General features: G+C 55.9%; 1 protein-coding gene across 2 annotated transcripts in view; it reads right to left on the reverse strand.

The window, feature by feature from the left end:
• Positions 1 to 24283, reverse strand: part of GRIK3 (glutamate ionotropic receptor kainate type subunit 3) — a 224836-nt gene that overhangs the window by 31561 nt on the left and 168992 nt on the right. For both annotated transcript variants that reach the window (XM_004740762.3, XM_004740761.3), the window contains exons 9-10: positions 21707 to 21820; positions 12883 to 13086 (exon numbers count right to left, since the gene is read on the reverse strand). In XM_004740762.3, coding sequence (XP_004740819.1) covers positions 12883 to 13086; positions 21707 to 21820 — 318 coding nt within the window. The remainder of the gene's footprint in view (positions 1 to 12882; positions 13087 to 21706; positions 21821 to 24283) is intronic.

Genomic DNA, 24283 nt, shown 5'->3' on the forward strand with positions numbered 1-24283 from the left:
CATCAGCACTGTCCTGGAACCTTCTGAATCTTCCCACCCTCATCCTTCTCTCCCGGCTCTCGCAGATCAGGAGGTCTCATAAGTCGGGAGGCGGGCTTCCGCAGCATTCTGTACCTACAGCAGTGAGTCAGCTGGTCAACCTGCCCTTCTTCATGGGGAGCTTTGGTGCATCTTCTCCCTTAGGGTTCAAGAAGGCTGGCATTCTCCACTTTGATTTGGGTTTAGGCAGGAAACACTGCATTTCACCGTTGGTTACGATTTCTCTGAAAAAGGCATTATTTTGTCCAGCTTTCCTTGAAAGAGCAGAATAGATGTCAAGTCTCTGCTGTGTCAGTTCATTACTCAGAATGAAAGGCCCAACCTTGGCAGGCTCTTCCCACTTGAGCAAGTTTTCTCTGGGGATGACTCATGAAATCAGAGGCTGTCAGACCTGGGCGAGAGGTCTTTAAGAACATCTCTTCCAACCTTCTATTTCTTATGGCGGGAAACTGAGGCTCAGAGAAGAGCCAAGGCCTTTGCTCTCATATTTACAGTAATCAGGTCCTTGAACAAACTAAACTTCTCACCTGTCCAACACAGTCATGGGTCTTACAGATGATCTGTTGGCCCTGTCTGCCTGAGGACCTTTCCATACCTTTTCTAACCCTCTCAGCTGGACCTTACTTTATCCCCATAAGCAGATTTCCACTTCCCAAGAATCTGTCTGGACCCACGTGGCACCAGCCTCTCATACTATACTCCATACTTGCCCGGGGCCCCTTGGAGCCACCACGTCTCTAGGAACCAGAATGAAGGTGAGGAGGACTTAACCAGCTGCAACTCTGTATTTCAGCCTAGAGGTCCAGCCACCTTGACTTCTGGCTGGACACTAGCCTTGTCCCAGAAAGTGAAACCAGGAAAACCTCCTCTCAGATTCTAAGAGTGGACTTGTGACCATGGTCCCACTTCTGGCCACTTACCACCCATCAGCCTTCTCTTAAGCCTTCTCTCTCTTTCTCTCTCTTTTTTTAAAAGATTTTATTTATTTATCTGACAGAGAAATCATAAGTAGGCAGAGGCAGGCAGAGAGAGAGAGAGGAGGAAGCAGGCTCCCCGCTGAGCAGAGAGCCCGATGCGGGGCTGGATCCCAGGACCCTGGGATCATGACCTGAGCCGAAGGCAGAGGCTTTAAGCCACTGAGCCACCCAGGCGCCCATCTTAAGCCTTCTCTTAAGCCAGGGGTCCTCCCTGAGGAAAAAGTCTATGCCCTGAACCCCAGCTTGCTACCTGAGTCTGGTGCCCCTGTTGGCCCCTGACTAATTGCATTCTAGGCATGGTCTTTACCAGATTCCACATCTCTGTGCTCTGCCTCTTGTCTGGGATTCCCTAGGGTGTCCTGTTGCTCAGACTGGGAACTGCTGCAGTTACAATAGTAAGAAGCATGGTCATTGCTGAATGAGTCCCATACGCCAAGCATGGTTAAGCATGCTAATGTACACCATCACAGATGATCCTTCCAACAGCCCCGTGTGGCAGGAAGGGTTACCACCACATTCTAGATGAGGGTGCCATGACTCAATAAGGCCAGGATGTTTGTTCAAGCTCTACTCCTTTGAGTGACAAGTGTGGGTGGCATAGGAGTGAGCATAGCTGCCTTCCATGTTGGTGAATGGCTAAGCCAGTACTCGGACCCACTTCACCGTGACCTCAAACCAGCCACGCAAGCCACACGTACGGGGCTGAACTGTGCGCCCCCTCCAAACAGGTTCAAGTCCTTACTCCCTAGGAGCTGTGAATGTGACCTTACTTAGAAATAGGCTCAGGGCGCCTGGGTGGCTCAGTGGGTTAATGCCTCTGCCTTCAGCTCAGGTCATGATCTCAGGGTCCTGGGATCGAGCCCTGCATCGTGCTCTCTGCTCAGCGGGGACCCTGCTTCCACCTCTCTCTCTGTCTACCTCTCTTCCTACTTATGATCTCTCTCTGTCAAATAAATAAAATAAAATCTTAAAAAAAATAGTCTCCTTTTCTCCCCCCACTAAAACAGTCTTTTATTCTTGCCACTGAGATTAAACAGCGTCGGATAGATTGCCAGGAGAGTATCCTGGGCTGTGCAGAGGGAGGACACAGTCTATCTTCAGTGGGCGTGTTCACCTCCCCAAAGATCAGGCTCTCTCTGGCTCCTGCTGAGTGCCCCGAAATTCATCAGTGAGCTCACGGCCGCTCCTGGGCGTGCAGCACTGCGGGTTCTGACCGTGCGATGGCTCCTGGTGGGAGCCCGTGTGCATCTGGTCTCCGTGTCACAGTTGTTCCCTCCCATGTCCCCAGCAACACTCCCCAGGTGGTTTTAATTTCCCGTAATACCACTGCACACCTATCCCAGCAGCCAAAATTTTAAAAAAAGATACGGATAATACCAAGTGCTGACAAGGGTGTGGAGCAACGGGGTCTCTCCTGGGTTGTGGGAGGGAATGTAAAATGGTGCAACCCCTCAGGTCGTCGGTTTTTAGAGAAGAATGGAGCTCAGGACAGCTGCATGGAAGTGGTGCATCGGGCAAGGTATGTGGGAAGGAGCACAAAGCTCCCATGTCCTCTCTCTCTTGGGGCGCGCCACCCTTCTTGCATTTCCATGGGTTCACCAACCCAGAACTTCTGCAAAAATGGTCTTTGCAGAAGTAATCAAGCTAAGATGGAAGTCATACTAGATTCGGGTGAACCCTACATCCTAGGCTTTGGGCTCCTCGTAAGCAGAGAAGAGGACACACAGGGACACACTGAGAAGGCCCTGTGATGCTGGAGACAGAGACCAGAGTAATGCAGGATCAAGCCAAGGAGCACCAAGGATGCCGGCCGCACCAGAAGCCAGGGGAGAGGCGTGGGACACATTCTCCCTTGAAAGGGACCAATCCTGCCAGCACCTTGATTTCTGATTTCTGGCTTCCAGAACTGAGTGAAAAAACATTTCTGTTGTTTTAAGCCACCTAGCTTGTGCTCATTTGCTGTGACAGCCCTGGGTCACTCCTATACCTGCCACTTGGGGCCAGGACAGGATGCTCAGAGTTCCTTCCACCACCCCATTCAAATGAGCAGGCTCTATGGCCAGGCCCACTCTGCCTGCCCTGAACCTGGGCTGCATTTCCAGTGACATGAACCTGACTCTGGCTGCCCACCAAGGGTGCCACAGCGTCTCCCCAGCATACACTTTGTATCATCTGGCTGGGCTGTTGAGCTCTATGGCTGCAGAAACATGCAGATTCACTCTCACTTCCCTCCAGATCCCTCTGCTTCCATTTCCACAGCCCCCCAAAGCCAGTCTCACTCCTGCTGCACATGCAGGACTTCTCCCCGGGGCTCTGTCTGCTGGCTCTCTGCCCACGTACATGCTATCCTGGAATTCCCCTTTCAGTCTTTTCTCAAAATGGTGTTGCTCCAGCTAGAATCCCCCCACTCCCAACCCTGCTTCATATACAGAAAGTGCTCTTAGGATAAAACATTCTTATTAGGGGTTCCTTAAGCCTTTCGTGATCTAAGAGAACTTTCCGTCCCAGAGAACGTTCTATAACGGTGGGAATGTTCTCTATTTGCATTGTCCAATATGGTAACCGTTAGCCACATGTGGCCAAGAGCTTGAAATGTGGCTATGTAACTGAGGAACTGAGTTCATACTTTAATTAATTTCAAATGAAAGAATTTGAAAAATTATTTTTATTTAAGTTTTAAATTTCAATAACCCCCATGACCAGTGGCTACTGAGCCGGCAAGTGCAGACCCGGCCCTGCCCGCCTCTCCAGGCTTTCCTTACCTCATGTCCCCTTGCTCGCTTTCTACTAGCTTCTTTCAGACTCCCCAACTCCAGCTCTCTCTCACCTCAGGACCTTTGCACGTGTGAGCTCCTCCACCTGGGACTTCTTTCTCCACAAATGCTTTGCCCAGCTAATGCCTACTTCTCTTTCAGATCTCAGCTCAATTAAATCAATTAATTAAAATCCTCAGGTGACGTCAGGTCTCCCTGGCGATTCCTCTCATGGCACAAGTATTTTCGTTCCTAGCACTGACCTCAGTTGGGTTTTTAGAGAGGCTTGCTGATTTCTCCTTCACTGGACCATAAGCTCATGAGAGCAGGATCTGAGCCCGTGCCTTTCCACCACCACGCACCCTGGGCTTGGCACAGTGCCTGGCTCACAGCCCGCCATCTGTAGACTCTGGGACTGGATGAATGGGGATGTGTAGGGGAGATACCCAGTAAGCACATCTGCAGAGCTGCCTGGCTGAGCACGTGGTAGTTTACAGGGGGACAAAGCAAGTCACGGGGCGGGGCGGGGTGGGGTGGGTGTCTGCTGATGACTCCCAGACTCCACCCTTAAGAAAACACAGTGCTCCCGGAAAGCCCATGGACACTGACCTGACAACCAGCAACCTCAACGACCCACACATTACAACAGAGGGGAAGCGGTGCTGGTGAATTCCTCAGTGTCCACAGATGGGTCACCTCCCAACACCTGTAATCCACACATTGGCTTTCTGAGCGGTAGTGGCCTCACTACCCGCCAGTGAGGAAGGATGCCCGCACCCCTCTCTGGCCCAGGAGAGCTGCTGAGCCTCTCTCCTTCAGGAAGGAAGGGCGGGTGTTCCCTGCTTCAGGACCCCAGGGGCCCCAGGAGGGACAAGCCACAGCTGCATCTCCAACCACCTGCCCCTTTCCCCACCTCATGGGCTGAAGGTGGCATCAGCCCAGACAGGCCCTGCCCAGCAGGTCGCTGGGGGTAGTGACCCCCCCCCCTCTCTCCACATGCCATGAGGCCCTGGTGATACGTTCCCATAGTGCCCCTTGTGCTGCTCCTCCATGTCCTTATCACAACTAAATTCTTATTTGTAAGTCACTGTTTAGTACCTCCCTCGCTCCTCTGCTGGTGTGTGAGCTCTAGGAGGTCGGGGAGGGACCTGGATCGCACACTGATGCATCCCTCGGGTGAGCTCAAAGTCCGGCCCCAAGAAGGGGCTCAGTAAAGTTCTTTTGCAAGACTGAGCAATGAAGTACCCCCAAGGGTCCCGACCAACCCTGACCACAGCCTAAGGGGACTGAGCTCTGGCCTCTGTTTCCCTGCTCAGCACCCCCATTCTCCCCGAAGCCATGTGACCCATGCCAATCTGCCCGGGTCCTGAACTCCCCCCAACCCAGGCCTGTCTCTCACCAGTGTTTTTCCAGAGTGAGGCCTCCTCTCCTTGCACCCTGGCCCTTGATGGGTCCCTTACTTCCGGTCTGTTCCCTGAAAGCCCTCACCTGTCCTCATGGCCATCCTTAGGTAGGTCCTAGTGACGTCTTCAAGCTCCATATCCTGCCCCGGTCATTGCCCAGACTGTTTGGCCACTCTGGGGAGGGTCCACCCTTTGGGTTCATCTGTGGTCCCCCCCAAGCCTGTCCTGCTCCATCGAGGACTCTGCCCCACCCCAGGTGAGCTCCCAGTAGGCCTAGCTCGCAAGTGCCTTGGCCCAGGCTTGGGTAGGGGGCCAGAGGTGGGGGCAGAGGCAGAACCTTCCCTGGCCTTGGAAATAGGCCAGAGTTCAGGTCTGTTCTGTATTTGGGAGAATATGGGACACAGTGGGGGTGATGGCCAGTACATCTGAGAGCGGATCTTCCTGTCGCACTGCAGTCTGCCTGGAGGCTGGGAGACCATAGTGCATGGGCTCACTGGCCGTGTTGGGAGACATCTTCCCAAGTCTGTGTCTTCCTTCATTCATCCACATGAGCCACCTGCCGCTGCATGCCAGGGGGCTGGAAATGACCCTGTGCCCTCCCTCAATTCCTCTGCATGCTGCCAGCCACAGGACAGGGAAGACATTTCAGGAGCTACTCCCACCTCTCCCAAGTCTCCAGCCTTTTCCTCTAGGGATTCCTGGGATAGATCAGTGGCCACTTCCCACCGGTTTCCGAGCCCAGAGCTCCTAGCCCGGGCACCGGTCTGTGAGCCAGGGAAGCCTTTACCTGGACACACCCGTCTCTCAGGACACGTTCCCAGGCTGAAGAGTCACACAGATTCATCCGTCCATGCACTGCTTCCTGCGAGAATTGAGACCCAGAAGCTCGGGGAAGCGATCCTGCCTGTTTGTCCACGGTCCTATCCTCTGTGCTAGCATGGGGCTCTTACCTCAATACGTTTAATGGCCAAAAGAATAGCTTCATCACAGGGAACACTGGAAAGAGCAACTTTTGGAGTGGAAAGGTCACCCAGGAAGCACTTCTGCTGGCCTGCCACACTGCAGTTCTCACAGGGGTGCCCTTAGTTACGGGTGGTACCGGCGATGTCCCACCGATGTGTGTGGGACACATCGATTGGTGTGACACCGATGTCACACTTCATCAGCACCGTGGCCACGAACAGCCTGGGAAAACCCCTACATAACTCCAAAGCCGAAGGCCAGGTGCTAGGAAATGCCTGTGTAGATGGAAGGGTCACCAATCCAGGCTTCATATACGGGTCCCCGAGCTGCTGGACGGCCAGCAGTGAGAAATGAAGTCGGTGCCTTTCCCAGGCCTGCGAGAAGGGTCTGATTCCTGAGTGCCAGCAAAGTCACAGCAGGGCGGGCGTCCCCCACTTTGTGGCACATGATGGGGGCGGCCGCATGTCTGTTCCCACCTCCAGAGGAAGCTCCCTTCCCCACACCGTGCGTGACCACAAGGCAGGGGTCCGCCCAGGCCTGGCCCAATGCTGCAGGCCTCCACCCAGGGAGCTCCGTGAGCTCAGCTATCCAGTCTGTGCTTCGGATAGCTGTCCCTCGGTTTCTCTTCCTCATTCTCTGGTCTCTGCTGAAGAGTCACTCTGGCAGAGAAGCCCAGTCATCTCTCCTGGTCTTATACCTCCCAAGTCTCCTACACTGCTCTATGGTGCCAACTGCTGTTTTAATACAAGTCAGCTTGGGTGATTCACTGTTTGTTCCCATGGGTGGGGGTGAGAGGCGAGGGGCAAGGGCCATGGGCATCTACCTTGGCTGCTCCCATCTCTCTAGTCACCACCCCGAGTCTGACATATTGCGGGGACTGGGTTCGGACCCCTGCCCTTGAGCACCAAGTTGTGGGCTCTGGCCCTGACCATCCTCATGTAGGCACTAGTAGACACTCACTTCCGACCCGCCCAGCCCGCTGAGGGTCCCCAGGGGTTCCCATGCCTGCCGTGTCAAATCCAGAAACGCCTGGAAATCAGGAGCCTGTGGAAAAACCTCTCCCCCCACCACGTCTCCCCTCATCCTGAGACACACTCTGCAAGTATTTTCCAGGGTGTCGAGTGAGGGACTGGTCCCACTCAGTGCTGACGGGCTCAATAACAAGTTCTTGCTTCGGCATTCCACACCCCTGGCCCTCACTCGCTCCCTGGCACCACACCCCAGAGCTAGGTGTTAGCATCTAAGCCTCTTCCTCAGCCTCTTCCTGCTGTCCAGGAGCCCAGCTGAGACTGTTCCAGAAAAGTCTGTGGAACGAATGAAGGAATAGTTGACCCTCAGCAGGGTGCAACTCTCGCTCCCTCTGACTTTCCTTTCCCTCCAATCCCCCTTCACTCTGGAAGCGCCGTTGTACCTGTGCCTGGACTGTTCTGGCCCTGGGTTGGCTGGACCCCGACCTCTAGCCAGGCTTCTTCCAGGTTTTTCCCAGATTGGTCCCTGCTGCCTGGGTCCTGGCAGCTAACAGTTCTTTGGTGAATCACAGTGTGGCCCGGTCCTTCCTACATCCCGGGCCTGCTTCCCTGCCCCTTCTCAGGCAGCTCAGGGTCACTGCCCTGGCAACTGGGCTGCCCTCCCAGGAGTCCACAATCACGTGCCCTTGGGGAATCCCCTGCCCTCCACTGCCCTGTCCCACCCAGGCCTCCACCTGCCCCCAGAGAGCTCCCAGCACGTCTTGCTTTAAAGGGCATTGGCCAGCCTGGAGGAGGTGGTTCGCCAGAGCCTTTCCTGGCCACACGAACAGGGGCTTGGGGTGGCTGCTACCAAGAATGCATGGAGGCCAGAGCTAAGATCTAATTACTGGTTGAATGGCAGGGGACACCATACGTGATGGAGCCATAGCCTTGACACCTGACCCTCCGCAGGCACAGGATGGGAAGTTCAATGCTTAGGACCCCGCAGCCTCGCCCCTGGGGAGGGTGTGTGAGTCCATGCACTCCCTCACACACCCTAATTCATCGACACCTGCTCCATGTGCCTGGCCCACGCCGGGTGCTCAGGCAGCAGCCAAGAGCTGTTCATCAGGCGCTCACTGTCTGGAAGAAGGGTGGGGAGGGGGGATGGGCCCCTGGAGCGATGCCATCCCCTCTGCTCAGCACTCAGCATGACCAGGAGGTACAGGGGATGTCTGGACGGTACTACTTCTCTCACAAGGGAAAGGATGATAAGCCCAGGCTACCCACGACTGCTCTGTGGCTCCTCCCCGTTCTAACCCTTGTCTTGGTCCAGCCTCATCCACGAGCCAGGAAAACCTCCTCACCTGCTCTAAGTGAGACGTGACAATGGAGAGAGGAGAACCATGGCTTGCTGTGACTTGGAGGGCCTGTACGCATTCCCTTAAGGCCACGCTCCTGCTTCGTCTCTGCCAAACCGGGCCCCTCTGATTCCAGGGCTTCGGAGAGCAGCCAGGACAGGATTCTGGGCTCACAGAGAAGAAAGTCCCCAGCCTGGGGCTGACCCTGTCGCTTGTGCCTGCACGCGGATGCCATTCACCATTCACGCCTCTCCTTTGAAAAGCTCCCTGCCTGCCACGTGTGACCCTGTGCCCACACCTCTCCGGGAACCTCTCCTCCTTTGGCCTCGGTCACCCCTGCTCTCCTGGCTCTCCTCCTTCCTCTCTGGCTTTGGTGGCTCCGGCGTCTTGTGGCGTCCTCGTTTTCCTCTCTCCTTATGCTTCCTTGTCGTTCGGGTCCTCCCCAGGGTCCCATCTGTCCTCGGCCCGGCAATCCCGCCTCCGGCTGCCTCCTGAGGTCCCCTCCAAGGTTGGGCTGGTGACTCCCAAGCCTTGAACTCCTGCCCCGCTGTCTCCTCTGACGGCCCAGTTATATGGCCAGCCACCACCTCCCAGCACCTCAGTCCCAGCATGACCTCCGTGCCTCCTCCACTCCTCGATTTGGGGATGACACTGTCAACTTCCCAGCTGGAATTTCACACCTGTCCTCGTGCAAAAATCTTCCCTGTCCCTCACCTCCCAAATCCAGCCCATCTACCAATCTTCCCCATTCTCCCTTCCCGTCACCGTGCCAAGCCACCCAGCTCGTCCCTTCCCAAAGCAGCGTTCCCTTCTTTCTCTCCACCACGCTCTCCTTCACCTGGGGCCCCAGCCACGGCCTCCAGACTGGCTCCTGGGCAGCCCCACCACAGTGATTTTCCTCCACCTGATGCTCTTGTCACTCCCTTCCAGCTGTGTCCACCCCTGTAGCTCTCAGGCTGAAACCCAAATGCCTCCGCTTAGCACCCAGGACAGAAGCTCTGGATGGCAGGTGTCAGGAAAGGCCAAGGTCCCCAAGGGGAGTAGGGGGATGATGCCTTGCCGTGTGCCTCCGCTCTCTGTGTGTCTGATCCCTGTGAATCAGTTTCCCAAGGCTTCTGTTTGGAATCAGAGGGGCAAGGTTTAGATCCCGGGTCACTGTGGCCCACCAGGATGATCATGGCCGGGCCCGGCCACTGCGTTCATCCACGTGTGTACTTTTAGACAGCAGGGCTGACCCTGGAGGGAAGGCCACAGGACAGCGCCCAGGGGCTGCTCACGTACTGAGCACCAAGCCCTCTGTTAAGCATCTTCAGGCCATATCTCATTAAATCATCCTACAATCCCTGGGAGGAAGGCTTTTTTATTACTCCCATCTCATAGATGTGGAAAGAGAGGCCAGAGAGATTGCATACGGGCTAGACCCGGAATCTGAAGTCCTCTCTCTTGGATTCCAGGGTCACTAACACACCTGAGAGTAATTTAAGGCACGGACGTGGACGTAGGCAGAATACCTTTGAGAGAGGAGAAATGAGAGGGAGCGGGCAGTAAAGCTGGGGAGAGCAAGAATCTGCGAGAGGCGGGGTGACAGAGAGCGAAATCACTGCTCCGTCCAATCTGTCTGTTGCTCGCACCGTTGGAGCCCACTGAGCGGGGACAGGGGTGCGAGGAGTGTGTCAGCAGGAGGGGTCACACCCCCACCTGTCCCGTCTTCCTCCGTGAGCCTGGATCCCTGGAAGGCCGTTTGGCATGGGACAGAGGAAGCAGAGTGCCCGAGAAGGACCTCTTAAGTCCTGCTGGTCAGAGGCTCCACCCAGGGCCTCCAAATGGGCCTCGGGGGGCAGATTCTCACAAAGGTAGGCATTCATCACTTTTACGTCTGCGTTCAGATCCCTAATAAGAAAGTAATAATATTGCCAAGCCTTTACCACGCTATCTATGAGCTAGCGAGAAGACTAATTATCTGACGACACTAATAAATGGTTATGATGTTATTAAAAATGGCACCAAGCTAGGATTAATAGGCTCATCAATTGTAGGGAATCGGGTTTAACAAGGTCCCCTGCCTGTCCCGTCAGGGCCCGCGCCTTGATGGATACTGCGCTGCACAGAGGCCGCAGATGAGGCCACCTCCCCTCTTTTCCCCAGCAGAGGGTCAGCTGAGAAAGGTCTGGCTTACTGCTGAGTGTTTCTGAGCTGCCCCCTCACAAATGCTCTTCAAAGCCTGGAGATGGAGATGCTGTGGCCACCAGGACTGGCGCTGGCCCTGCTCCCTTCCACAGGTGGCCCCCACGCTCCACGGGACCGCCCCACTTCCCGGTCCAGCCTACCTCTGCAAACAACAGGCGCTGGCACCCACTGGGACCCCGCATTCCAGGGCCCTGGCACCAAGCAGGAGTAGGGGAGCTGATAAATGGAGATGCCTCTGGGGCCTGCTGACTAATTTCCATAATAATTATAGTTATTACTAATAATGGTGACAACACCACTCCCTTCCATTTACACTGGATTCCACAATCTAGGAGAGCTTCCCCACCAGCTGTCTCCTCCCAGCCGCTCAACCTGCTGGGAAGAACACAGGGTGGGGAGTCCATATTCAGTGTTCGTATTCTCGATGTTGCGTTAGAACCTAGGAGCCCGGGGACATGAAGGCCTCAAGTTCCCTCCCCGGCCTCGAAGGAGTAACCGTACGATACAGATAAAAATAAGAAGACAAGGACCGACAGGGTGCAGAGGACATAACGCACGTGTGTGAGCTTAGCCCTCACGGCCTATGGGGCTGCCTCTATGACTGTCATTCCCGTTTTACAGATAGGGAAACTGAGACAGGGAGAGGCCAAGAAACTTGTCCAGGGGACGTGCACAGTCAAGCCCAGCCCAAGTTCGTGCTGGTGACCGACCAGAAGCCTCTCCCACCAGCCTTCCACTGAGTTCTGGAGGCCCTAGGAAATGAAGGTTTTGCTTGAGCCTTCCCGCTGCTCCCTCCCCTCCAAGGCTCTAGGTTCCCTGTAGAGTATCTCCCCTGCACGGTAACAATTCCCATGGCTGGTACTTTCCATGCCAAGATCTACACTACAGGAGCCTACTTTGCCCTGGCTCCTGGGGTCAGGATGGCTCTTCGCACGGGTTGGAGCACAGGGCTTCCGAAAGCAGAGAACCTCCAAAGACTCTGCCGCTTTGAACATCACTTACGAGCCGTGGGTCCTCGCTGCTCTCTGCCTCAGTTTCCCCATCTGTAAAATGGGTGGTGGGAGCAGGACCTACCTCACAAGGATCTTGTGAGGATAACTGAGGGAGGAGAACATAAGGGGTCTGGTATAGATCAGGTCCTGGCATTCGTTAGCAGCTCTTTGCTGACAGATGCCTCTGGAAAGCTGAGGGGCCTGGGCGGAAAGGCAGGAAACGTTTGCTACGGGCCAGCTGAGCCTGTGCAAATGGCTCCTCCTTCCATTCCTGCAGCAGCTGCGGGAGCTCTGATGGTTGTCCCTTCCTATTTTAGACGTGGAGACACTGAGACTCAGGGAGGTTGACGAACATTCCTGGTCATACACCTACGAGGTGCTAACATGGGGCCAGAACCTGAGTTCCCGCGGACCGCATCTGCAGGGCACCTGACAAGCCTCCCTCTTCCTGAGGCCTTGCGGTGGGCCACGCCCTGCTCCTAGTCCTTCCATCCAGGGTCACAATAATCCTCTGAGGAATGACGCCCGTTCCAGAGATGGGAAGTCACTTAGAGAGGTTTCTCCTCACGGGCCCCTACTCACACAGCTGCTGAGTGGGGTACTGGCCCTCGAACCCAGGGCCCCTGCCTGCCCCCGCCTGGGGCGACCCTACACTATGGCTTCTGTCTTCCTCCCAGGGTCCCACAAGCCCCAGGCCCCTCCCAACAGCTGCTCCTTCTTCCCAAAGCCCTGCCTGGCTGCTTCCCCGGTACTCTCCCTCACCTCAGGCATAGAACTCCCAGCTGAGCCTTGCCTCTCCCCTCGTACAGCCCTCAACTTCCTGCACCACCGGTCTCTCCCCTGCAGCCAAAGCCACTCCAGGCAGGGACAGACCTAGCTCTGCGTCCTGGAGTTTGGGAAGTGTTTTGTACTGGCGCCTTTCCCACGTGACTGGGACAGCCTTTGGTCTCCCCTAAAGGAGCGAGAGGCAGCGAGGAGCTGGGGAAGTCCTCCCAAGTGAGCTCACCAGATACCGGCGGGAGAGACTCAGTCACAAGGGGAGGGGGGTAGTGCACGTGGACTTGTGCGGAGGCCAGTGTCTGGATGCTGGGGAGCACGAGCAAGGCAGGCGCATGGGAGTGGGTCCTTCCCAAGGACCTTTGTCTCTATCTCCCCTGCTTCCAGGGCTCTCACCTGCTGGGATGCCCCACCCCAACATGCACTGGACTTGACCAAGCCTCCCAGGGCGTCCCTAGCCCCAGGGGCTCCCTTCCTGCTTACGTGGTCGATGAGCTCCTTGATCATGCCGTTCCACTGGCCCTTGTCGTCCTGCGCCCCGTACTTGCCGTCCTCCACCAGCCGGATCTCGTAGGAGAAGCCTAGGATATGGGCCAGCTCCTTGAGCAGGTCGATACAGTAGCCCTCGAAGCGGTCATTCCCGAACAGGGTCCTGTCAGACTTCCGGAACATGACGAAGGGCTCCTCCTGCAGGGACAGACGGGAGAGGGGCTGACAAAGGCGGCATGGGTCCGGGGGAGAGCTTGGTCTGGAGCCTCTGCTCATCTGTACTTTGTCGTGGCCCCTGGCACGAGGCGGGGGCTTGGAGGGTATTTATGATGAACTGTCTGACGGTCACAGAGCTGGTAAGGGGTGGGACAGGCATTTGGACTCAAGGCGATCGGGATTCGAATCCCATGCTCTCTAGCACACCATCCGCGCAAGGCCGGCGGTTCTCCAAGTGTGGTCCCCGATCAGCAGTCTCAGCGGCACCCGAGAACTTGTGAGAAATGTAGACTTTTCAGCTGCACGTGGACCACTGGGCCTGAAACTCTGGGGTTGGAGCCCAGCCATCTGTTTCAAGAAGCCCTCCAGGGGAGGGGCGCCCCCATGGCTTAAGTCTGTTGAGCATCCAACTCTTGATTTCAGTTCAGGTCATGATCTCAGGGTGGTCGACTGGTCCCCTGTTGGGCTCCACACTCAGTGGGGAGTTTGCTTGGGATTCTCTCACTCCTTCTGCCCCTCCCCCCACTCTCTCTCTCAAATAAATATATAGATCTTTAAAAAAAAAAAAAAGAAATGCAGCCCTCCAGGGGATTCTGATGTCTGCTCTTGCGTGAGAACCCTGCCACACCAGACCCTCCATCCAGTAAGCTCCCTGACTCCTCCCCCTGATATATTTCTGTCCTCCCGAGGATCTCAGTCCCCAGCCTGAGGATCTGCTGGGTAAGTGAGGGATGTGGACCTGGGTTGCACAAGGAAATCAGCAACTGCCAGCGCCTGTGGAGGGCCTAGCCCACAGCCCAGCAAGGGCGTGCTGGACAGACAAATGGCATTGCCTCATTTAACCTTGATGTCACCCTGCGGGGGGAGGGCCCCACAGTCCCACCTGACAGATGCAGAGAGTGAACTCACGAGGACGCGTGACTGGTGCGAGCTGAGCTCACACCATTACGCTGGCAAGGAAAGCATCTGAATTCAGGTGGGTGTAGCCCTGAAGTGCACATTTGTAACCCCCTCACTGAGCCAGAGGCCCCAAGATCCAGGGCACCTCTCCTGGTGGGTAAGGGGCCCTCGGCAGGTAGCTCAGTAGCCAGGACACACATCCACCTGTCCCATCTCAGGCTCCCTCCCTGCCTGGCGACCAGGAGCCAGCAAGGGGCTGTGATGAGGGCACAACTCGGTCTGATTTCTCATTTAGAAACAAGCTCTTAAGGGCGCCTGGGTGGCTCAGTGGGTTAAAGCCTCTGCCTTTGGCTCAGGTCGTGGTATCAGGGTCCTGGGATCAAGCCCTACACTGGGCTCTCTGCTCAACAGGGAGCCTGCTTCCCCCTCTCTCTGCCTCTCTGCCGCTTGTGATCTCTGTCAAAAAGATAAATAAAATCTTAAAAAAGAGAGAGAGAGAGAGAGAGAAACAAGCTGTTTGCCTCCCTGCAGAGAACTGGGGGAAGAGGCAGGACAAGACAGTGGGAAGTTGCCATTGACCTGGTCTAGTCTGAGGTCCACGGGGTGAGAACTGTGGGCTCTGACTTGGCAAAATCCAGGCCTACAGCAGGGACCCAAAGTCCAGGTCAGTGCACAAGTCCATGTTTCTACGGGGTCCACCCACCCAGCTTCACCGACAAGTCCCCATCCCCGGGCCATGGTGGATGGGTCACCCCTGAGCCAACTCAGTATCTTTCTGAGCTCCTACTATGCACCAGACACCAATTCAGGGTCTCACACAGGCTGTTTGATTCAGGCCCCCAAGGCCTGCAGGACAGATGACATCACACCCATGCTGCAGATGAGGAAACACGCTCAGAGAGGGTCAGTAAGTTGCTCTAGGTCACACAGGAGTTGAACTGCAGTCTGATAGAGTCTGGCTCCCCTGCTTCCTGTCTGCAGCTCCTGGCCTCCTCCTGTGCCTTAACCTTCCCCAAGGTCACCTTGGTACCCCCTACCCCCTTACCCATGTCAGATTGCCTCAGGTCCTCAGCCGACAGGTGATAAGCAGTAGCTGGCAGAGGGTACATGTACTGGGCATCTCATGTGCACAGGCCCACGAGAAGGGCACATACCCAATTGTGGAGGCCTCTCATCATCTGTCGACCAGCATGGCTATTCCTTTGACACTATGGGCCCCTGGGGACAGAGTGAGCCATGGAAGGCCCTGAGAACACCCTCACTGGAGATCCTCCAGAGCAGAAACCCACCAGCATCCTCCTGCTGGGCTCCCGCTGTGGTAGGAGGGCTGGATTCTCTGCTCCTGGTCCCCCAGTACCTCCCTCTTTCAAAATCCTAGTCCCACTCTAGGACTCATTTGCTCTAGATTTTCAACAATCCTTTGGGAAGATTCAGAGGAAGGATGGGGGAGCGTGTGTGAACCTCCAAGGGGTTCCTGCCTCTCCAGGAATTCTGAGAAAAACCATCTCTCAGTCTAATTAGGTAGAAGATATCAGGCAACTGACCCTTGGTCCTCCCCCCAGCTCCACCGGACCCCTTTCCCTGGCTAGAGTCCATGCTGAATCTCTGTGCCTCCCATCCCCACCCTGCAACCAAGTGGGCAGCTCACAAAGTTGGTGAGAAGAGCGCAGGTGGATCAGGGAGGGGCAGGGGTTACCTGGAGGGAAGGGGGCTGTGGTTAGCGCAAGCGCACACACACACACACACACACACACACACACACACACACACACGTCATTATGCAAATCCGTCTCTGGGAGGGTGTTGCCCAGAACCCTGGCATGCGGCCTGGGGGCAGGAGCCTCAGGAACCCACCCCTCCCCCTGATCCTTCTGGTCGGACATTCTTGTGCAGTGAACAAAGTATACCACTGTCCGAGTTGGCCCTGATGTGAGTTCAAGAAAGAACTGGAGAAGGTACGGTCTCTCCCAGGAGAATGGCCAACCAAACACACGTTCCTGGACAAAATCGACCTCCTTCTGTAAAATGGGGAGAATCCTGGACCCCACCAGACAGGGTTGCTGGGAGGAGTAAAGGAACCAATCTATGAAAAGCACTTACAACGGCGCCTGGCAAAGGTAAGCTGCCAATGTGATCGACGGATTGATTTTTGTTAATATCGTTACCGTCTTTCCGTGTGCTGGGTCGCCTGTGCCTGCAGTGCCCTTTCCAGCCTAGAGACCATGCCCAAGGTCAACAAAACACCCTAGCTGGCCCTGGAAAACCATTTCAGGGAAAGGTCCCTGAGGTGGCTTACTTCCTGACCCTCCCTCCACGCCCCTCCCTGGGTCTATTCTCTAAAATTAGCACTTCCTTTGTGAAGCCAACGCAGCCCCAGAATCTATACATCTCCATATAAATACGCTGCCTTCGGAGCAGCTGTAAAATGCCATTAATTTCGGGAAGTGCTCTGCGGATGGCATACATATTTAACAGCCAAAGCCCAGAGCATTAAAATGGTGCTCGCCTTAGTAATGTGTCTCTAGACCTGCAACATTTCCTAGGGGGTAATTCTGAACTCCGCCAACTACTTATTCATGGACTATTTCACAATTTATTACTGGAAATGTCCAGACAGCCAATTCACAAGCTCTCTCGGCTGCTAATCGATTGCTCGGTGAAGGTGCCCTCAATTTCATAACTTCACGCTCCCCTATTGCTCTGGGAGAACTGCCGTAGGAGCAGGGTAATATTTCTCTTCAACAAGTCACAGGAAACAGGGGTCCAGAAAAATAACCTTTTCCGACTTTTCGCGGCCAGAGCTCTCTGTCTGGTTTCTTTCTGATCACTTACACCAGCGGGAGAGCCGGGCCGTGTGCTAAGCTTCTCCCCTGGCTGCAGGACCTGTGGAGTTGGAAAGGGGTCTGTGGGGAGAGGAGGATGCAAGGGTGAGCTGCCCGGCACCCGCATTACCAGGCTCCCCTCTGACGCACATTCACACAAGTGCACACCTGTATACACAATACTACCAGCACGGGTGTACACGTTCTCGATGTTCTGTCTGCCTGGCCCTGCTTGGCCGCAGAGGCTGAAGGCTCTGGACCCAAGACCTTGCCTTCTGCCTGTTAGAACCAGGACAGAGCACTGGAGTCCTGTCCATCCCAGAGGTGGGGTCTAGAGCAGTCCCTGGCCTGGGACCGCCCTCCCAGCCCACACACCCTGGCCTTCCTTGGCTTCTCTGCTTCTCCTGTTGCCCTGTGCTAGGGGTTCTGCCTGCCTGGCCGTTGAGTCTTATGAGGTCACTATGTGCACAGGGCACAAATATACCCACCGGTGTGACTCCAGACACCCGTGTGCGGCTGGTCCAGTCCCGCACCCACACATGCACCCAGACGCTGCTTTCTTCAGCAGCCTAAAGAACTCTGAACCTTCAAAGGCAGGGCCCCCAGGAGTGAGGCAGGTGTGTTTTCTCGGCATGTGAGCTGAGGTTGGAGTGGATGAATTTTTCATGAGCCCATGGGAGAGCAGAACCAGAACAGAAGCTGGGGCTGGGCAGAGAGGGGGTGAGAGATGGGAGGCTTCCAGGCTCTCAACCTCAGACACGGGGAAGGCCATCTGCAGCTCTGAGGGCCAGGGTGGATGCAGTTAGGGCTCCATCCATCTGTGTGCCCAGGGTAAGGCAGCCTTTGTTCTTAACTCCAGGGTTAGGGATAGGGGAGAAGAGGAGGCAGGTGTCCAACAGCCCACAGGGAACTGCGCCCCTCCCCTGTGCCCAGACTCCAGGGAAAAGAGCGAGCAGAAACCCCTCTCATTAAGGGCCCAGCCCTATTCTCCGGGGGCAAAGCAGTCGGATCTTCCTGAACCCAGCTTGGGTATCTGCCTGTCACTCAAAGTGCCGTTTCCCAGACAACACCCTTGCAGGCTGGCCCCCCTCACCCCCCCCCCCCCCCACACAGTGCTCTCAGCAGGAGGTGCTGGCCCTGTTTTCAGGCTGCCAACCGCTGGGCTGGGTTTTCATCCAGAGCAGCTAGGGCTAGGCCCCTTTTTACAACTGGCGCCCCTGCCCCTAAGAGCCTCAACCTGAGAGCACCCCCCCAGGACTCCAAGACAGGTGGACCATGCTGAGACTTTCAGGAGCATCTGGACCATCTCAAGGTTTTCAGGAAGGAGGCCCCAGGTCCGTCCATGGGGGAGTGGGCCTCTCTCTCGCTCGGGAGACTGAGGACATTTTCAGCTGGGCACAGAGAGTTTCTCAGAGACCAGTGCAAAGGCTGTGTGTCATAGCCCGTCCCCGTCGGGGATCCTCCAGATGTTTTCCGGGCCATTTCTCTTCCTCCAGGAAAGACTGGACTTCTCTCACTGACCCACAGGGAGAAGCAAACCCTACCCTCCATGAGCTCTGGGCATCGGGGAATGCAGAAAGCAATCATGGGCCGCCCCCTGCCCATGCGAGTATCTGACACTGCAGGATGGGGTTAAGAGTGCGCGGGACATTGACTTGGGTGGGTGAGCTGTGATGTCAGAGGTCAAGGCCAACGGGGGCGGGAGTGGGAGGGTGGGGGAGGGAATCATTATGATGTCAGGCCCAGGAGCACAGACTTTGAGCAAAGCAGATGATGAGGTCGTGGTTGGGTCTGGAGTCTGTCTTATCAACAGGAGACCAGAGATTTGAGGGCCACAGAAGGTCAAGGTCACAGACCCTAAGGCCTTCAGGGGCCCTGAAGGCCTGTCAGGAAACAAGGAAGCAAGAGGCAGGGTAGTGTTGACCATGGTGGGGGTGGCAGGTTCTGTAGAAGGCAAGTCTGAAGCCTCTGAGCTACCCTGTGCTGGGAAGAACCTCTGCGGTCATGGTCGAGGTCATGGTCAAGGGTCAGTCTTCAGTGAAGTTCAGGGCTCAGGGGTGGACAGAAGCAGAGGCTTTCTCTAGAACACTCTGCATACTGTACTAGACCTGAGCTCCCTGGGGCCTGGATTTGTGATCAAATTTCAGTCATGAGGAACAACAGCAGCTCTCATTCCGCATGCACTCGGTGTCATTCAGATTAATCCCCCAGACTGACAACTCCATGAAGTAGATACAATTAGTACCACCTTTCTTTTTCAGGTGGGGAAACAGAGGCATGGAGCAGTGAAGCAATTTCCTGGGGTCACACAGCTAATTAACTGGGAAGCCAGGGCTCAGACCCAAGTGTCTGTGCTCACAGTCTTGCCCCTGCACCCCGGTCACACTGCAAGTCCCTAGCGGCTGCTGAGCTAGTGTTCGCCCGGATGAGGGGCAGGGGGGGCAGATAGGGCTGGGTGCGGGCCATGGGCCAAGAGGGGCTTCTCTCTTTCCCCATCCCCAGGGGTGCCTGAGAGCCAGCAGGATACTGCGGGTGAAACTTCCAGCAAGGGACTGAGTGCATCAGGTTGGGACCTTTGCAAGAACCTGTGAGTGTTGATCAAGAGGCTTCCAGAAGGGCATAGGATGTCTGCCGGATCCTGCCACTGCAGGCGTAGATAAATTCCGTGCACCTTTGCAGAAGGGTTTCACGCCCTTGAAATCAGGCTGCTGCTGCCATTTTAGCAAAATGCACGTCCATGGTCTTTCAAGGTGTGTGTATCCGGTTTCCTTCCGGTGCATTAGGTCTAGCCTGCCGCTCCCTTGAGGGCATTGTTTTGTGGCTGAATCATCTCGGCCCACATCATCACCCTGCTTCCTAATCTCTCCGAGCACACTCGTTTTACCTTTCTTAATCTCGTCTTGTGCGAAGTGTTTTATTTATATCTCACACTTTATGCAGCTCTGTTTTTAATCTTTTACCACCTTTTTATTATTTTATTTTTACCCTTTTATATTTTAGCTTTGTCACACTTTTATCCTTTTGCTTTCTGACATTTCGGTTTTACATTTTTTACCTTGTCTAGCTGGAGCTGTTAATTATTTATTTTAATTTCTCATCTTCCGTGATGGCTTCCCTTTTCATCTCGTGCCTTATTTTCATTTTTCTCATTATTATTTTCCCTTTCACCTTTTTCTTTTGTTCCCTTTCTGTTTGCATCCACATCAATACCCCTTCAATGGCTCATCAGTCTTTAATCCCTTTGCTCTTTTTTGTTTGTTTCTTTTTAATCTTTCTAGATTTTTTTTTTTTTTAACAATTTCTCCCCTGTTCCTGATGAAATCCTTTGACTTATTGGTCTCAGGAGTCTGATTTTTATATTTTTTTTATTTGGTCAATAAAGGCAGGTGTTGGTGTTGAGGGCAATGCTGGGGGAGGGGAGCTCATGCCCAAACCTGGGGAGGGGGAGCAGGCATCTCCCCAGCCCTCCTGTCCTGACTCTGTCACCAGTATGTCCAGAACCACTGTGAGGGCTCCATCACCTTTGACACAAATCCTCTCAGTGGTACAACCTTGGACACTGGGGGTGAGGCCCACGGGCTACAGGTGCTCCCTTGATTACGTTGACTACACTGGTGCCCCTGGTGTCTGCCGCTTACTGGGAGGATGGGGTTTACCTACCATGCCCCTTCTTGCTCCGGGGTGCCCACCACTTGTCACCAAGCATATGTCTGGTGAGTCACACTAGGGGGAGGGCACAGGACCGTTCCGTGGTGCCCAGTTGAGCTGCCCCTCCCGCCAGTGGGAGGCAGGTGGGGCAACTGTACCCTGGCGCCCTGGAGGGGTCCTGAGCCAGGTGTGCAGCCCTGCTCTCTGGGTCCATCCCAGGCAGCCTTACTTGGTCCGAGCCCTCCAAACCCTGCTGAGCCCTCCACTCTATACAGGATTTGCTCTATTCATATTCATGCATTTATTGTATTGTATGTGCTTAGTTATAAGCAGTTATAAGGAGAAGCTGACCAAAATTGCCCTCCAAAGATCTTTGGTCAGAAGCTACTGGGTGGTGATCAGGCTGCCTCTCCCCAGCATGGCCCAGCATGGGTCCCCCAAAACGGTGTTGCGTCTCTGAAAGGGCGGGTTCAGAGTCTCTGGATCCCCTGGAGGCCTTTCAGAAAGGGCTGGTGCACGGGGAGGGGGCACAACACTGGCCAGTTAAGAGGGCAGTGACGTGGGTGTGTCCTTCTGCCCATGCTGAGTTCCAAGGTACAGAGAACCTCGGAGATGCCAAGAGCCACACCTTGGGGCAGAAGGAGGCGCTCTTCGGTTTGGGGAATGGAGGGAGGACGGCAAGCTGAGTGACCATGGACCTGAGCTCTCGGGATGGGTACTGTGGCCTATGGCCTGTGGGCTCCCCGTACTGGCTGGGCTCTCCGGGTGTGGCCACAGCACCCACCACAGCTGGGGGGACCCCTGAGAAGGGCCTTTCCCCGGGAGCTGAGGTGAAGAGGGGGGTGCCCAGAGTCCTGGGGCAGAGGGCAGCTACCCTGTCTACCCCATCGTGGTTTGTACTTGGGCTCAGGGGTGGGTGGGTGGTGGGAGATGCAAACACACAGGCCTCTGCAGTGAGCAGATCTCAGACAGGTGTGAGGACCAGTCTGCCCCGCCTTTCGGAGCAGGCCACTGACAGCCACCCCCTGGGGTCTTTGGCCTGTGACCATGAACAAGTTACTGTGTTCCAATGACTGCGGGGCTTTCTGAGGGACCCTCTGTGTTTCCACAGCACGTCCCCCACCTCCCAGCCTCGAAGCAGCCCCGAGAGATGCCCGGTCTGTGCTGCCCAGTCTGGGTCCCTCCAGCCCATCCCTGGCTCACATAGTCACATAGGGGTGGCAGGCTCTTACCAGCACAGTGGTGACGATGAGCGATCTGTTTGTCAGAGAGTCTGTGACATTAGGGCCTCGGCCTTTGGCGACCTCCGTGATGTTGAGCCCCTCTGCAGGACTCCACACACCCACCTGGATGGACAGACAGACAGAGAACAGGGCCTTCCAACTTTTCTCCACAACCACAAGGCTGTCTGCTCATTCCCCTTCCTCAGGAGCATCACGAGGTAACATGCTGGGAGCTGACCTTTCAGACCACCCTGTTGCCTCTCTTCTTCTAGGAGGAGGCCCTTAAGGTGTCGAGTCTCCTGAATTCTGCCACCTACCCCCCTTTGCTGGCAACCCCAGCACAGCTGGTGGGAAAATGCAGAGGAGAAGGTAAGCACAGATACAGCCTGGAGACCTCAGCCCAGCCAGAGGTGAAGCAGGTGCACTAAGAAATCAGAGGTCCTGGGGCAGAGGTACTCCAAGCCTGGTGCGCCTCCTCTTTCTGGGGAAGATGCTGGGCACCCAGTCACTTACTCACTGGGTCTCCACTCAGGTGCCACCTCCTAGACCCACGCAGCCTCCATAGCCGGGAAAGGCCTGGGGCCAGGGAGATGTTCGCTAAGCATTTGTAGAATGAGTTAACAGCGGAGGAGATGTGTCCCCTGCAGGAAGCCAGGCCGGGCAGGAGCGGGTCTTTGTAGCCGTTTTGGGGATGGCAAACCAGAGTGGAGGGCCCTCCCTGCGGGCCCGATTGCCGCCGGGTTTGGAGGCAGTTTGCTTTGTGGTTTTACTCGTAAAGTGGGCAGGTGGGGTGGGGTGGCCAAGGTGGCATCGTTGGTGTCCCCACAGTGCCCTGGTGGCTACGAGGCCAGAAGCTGGAGAAGGCCAGGGAAGAGCCAGCTGACTAACCCTTCTAATATCCGGGGCCTTGGGAAGGTGCGCTGCCGCCCAGCTCTGCTCCCCTGCTCTCAAGGATGGTCTTGGCATGCCCACTCTGTCCTTGGCCTAGCTGGGGGGCACTCAGGAAACTTAATCAATTAAACAGAGAGGCCGAACGCAAACATCCCATTCAGAGAGCTGTGCAAAGCAGATAGCAGGGGGCCTTGTAATTATGCCTGGGTAATTCTGCCCTAATCCTCCCAGAGCCATGGGCGGGAGCTGGTGGGATCAGCCGTGACCCGGCTTAGCAAACAGAAGCCAGGGGACAAGAGGCAGGTGGCTGTGTTTGGGCTTAGCACCCTCTCCAGGCAGGATTTCTGTCTTCGCAAACCCCGCAGAGCCCAGAGGAGGATGGTGTCAGAGAGACCCTTCTCTCAGGTGCGCTGAGCTCACGAGGGGCCCCAGCAGCCCACCTGGAGACCCCACAAACATCTGTCCAGAGGTTCCTGAGCAGCTGGAATCCTGTCCCCCACAAGCATCTATGACTTCCAACTGTGAGGCACCAGGTGCCCTGGGGACGTATGAAGGGCTAGGACCGAAGAGTCCCCAGCCCCCACAGAGACTGTCTGCCCTAAGTCCAGATGGCTGTGAGCAGGGCCCGTGGGAGGGCTCTTCCTGGGTGTTAGCTGTAGTCGCTCCGTCCCTGGGAGAAGGCTGCTGGGATGGGCTGAGAGGGAGAGCTGTTATGATCCACTGCCAAGGTCTGCTGCAGGGCCGGCAGCACCTAGTGGGGGTGTCTGGGTAGCCGGAAGCCCTCCTCAGAATTTGAGGCCAGCCCCAGAGGCCGACAGCTGACAGAGCACAAATGAGACCCCATTTGAGTGGGAATCACTGCAGCGACACTGGCAGACGCGGAAGGGCCCCCCTGCGCGGCCAGGTTGAAGCATGAAGCACTGCCCCATGAGAACTTGGACCAACAGGTCTCCCTGATTTTAGGAGCAGAGGCCGCCGCCCCTGTGCCTCAGGGGCTGATGCTGGATGTGGCATGAAAGAGTGATAGAGGAGAGGTGGGGTTTCCCTGGCCGCCTCTGCCCAGGGGCCCCCAGGAGTCTATGGGGAGACTCCGAGGTGAATGGAATCAACTTGGCCATGAGGTACAACCCAGCCACAGCCAGGTGTGTGCCTGACGGAGGGAACCCAGGAGACAGAGGCCACTCATACAAGCAGGGAGCCCCAAGGGCAAAAAAGGGGCCCATGGGAGTGGGTGTGAATGGGCCATAGGTAATGTTCTGGGGGCTCGGAGCCTGGGCCTGGAAAGGCAGATTGGGTTATTTCTTAGAGAGCCATAAAGGCCCAGGTGAGAGGCTGGGGTTTCACTCGGCGCTGGGAGACCACGGACACCAGCGGAGCAGGGCAGGGTCGTGCTCTGGGAAGCTGTGCACGCATGAGTGTGTGTGTGTGTGTGTGTGTGTGTGTGTGTACACTCAGGAAGGCGGGAGGCTCAGGGTAGAGGTGGAGAAGCCAGGGTGCTGAAATCATCCAAGGGAGAGGCCTGACCCAGGTCAGACAGCGGGGGACGGGAGAGTAATCAGGGCATCCTAAAGGTGCATAAGCATCAGAGCCTCCCTCTCTGGGCTTTTGCTCCCCGCACTTCGTACCCTCACTCCCAGGGCTGAACAGTCGCCCTGGTGTGAGAGAGGGTGGCCGAGCCTTCGGGCCAAGGTCCCA

Source organism: Mustela putorius, unplaced genomic scaffold, assembly GCF_011764305.1.
Source record: "Mustela putorius furo isolate JIRA1106 unplaced genomic scaffold, ASM1176430v1.1 tig00003853_pilon_pilon_pilon, whole genome shotgun sequence".
Classification (NCBI taxonomy): Eukaryota; Metazoa; Chordata; class Mammalia; order Carnivora; family Mustelidae; genus Mustela; species Mustela putorius.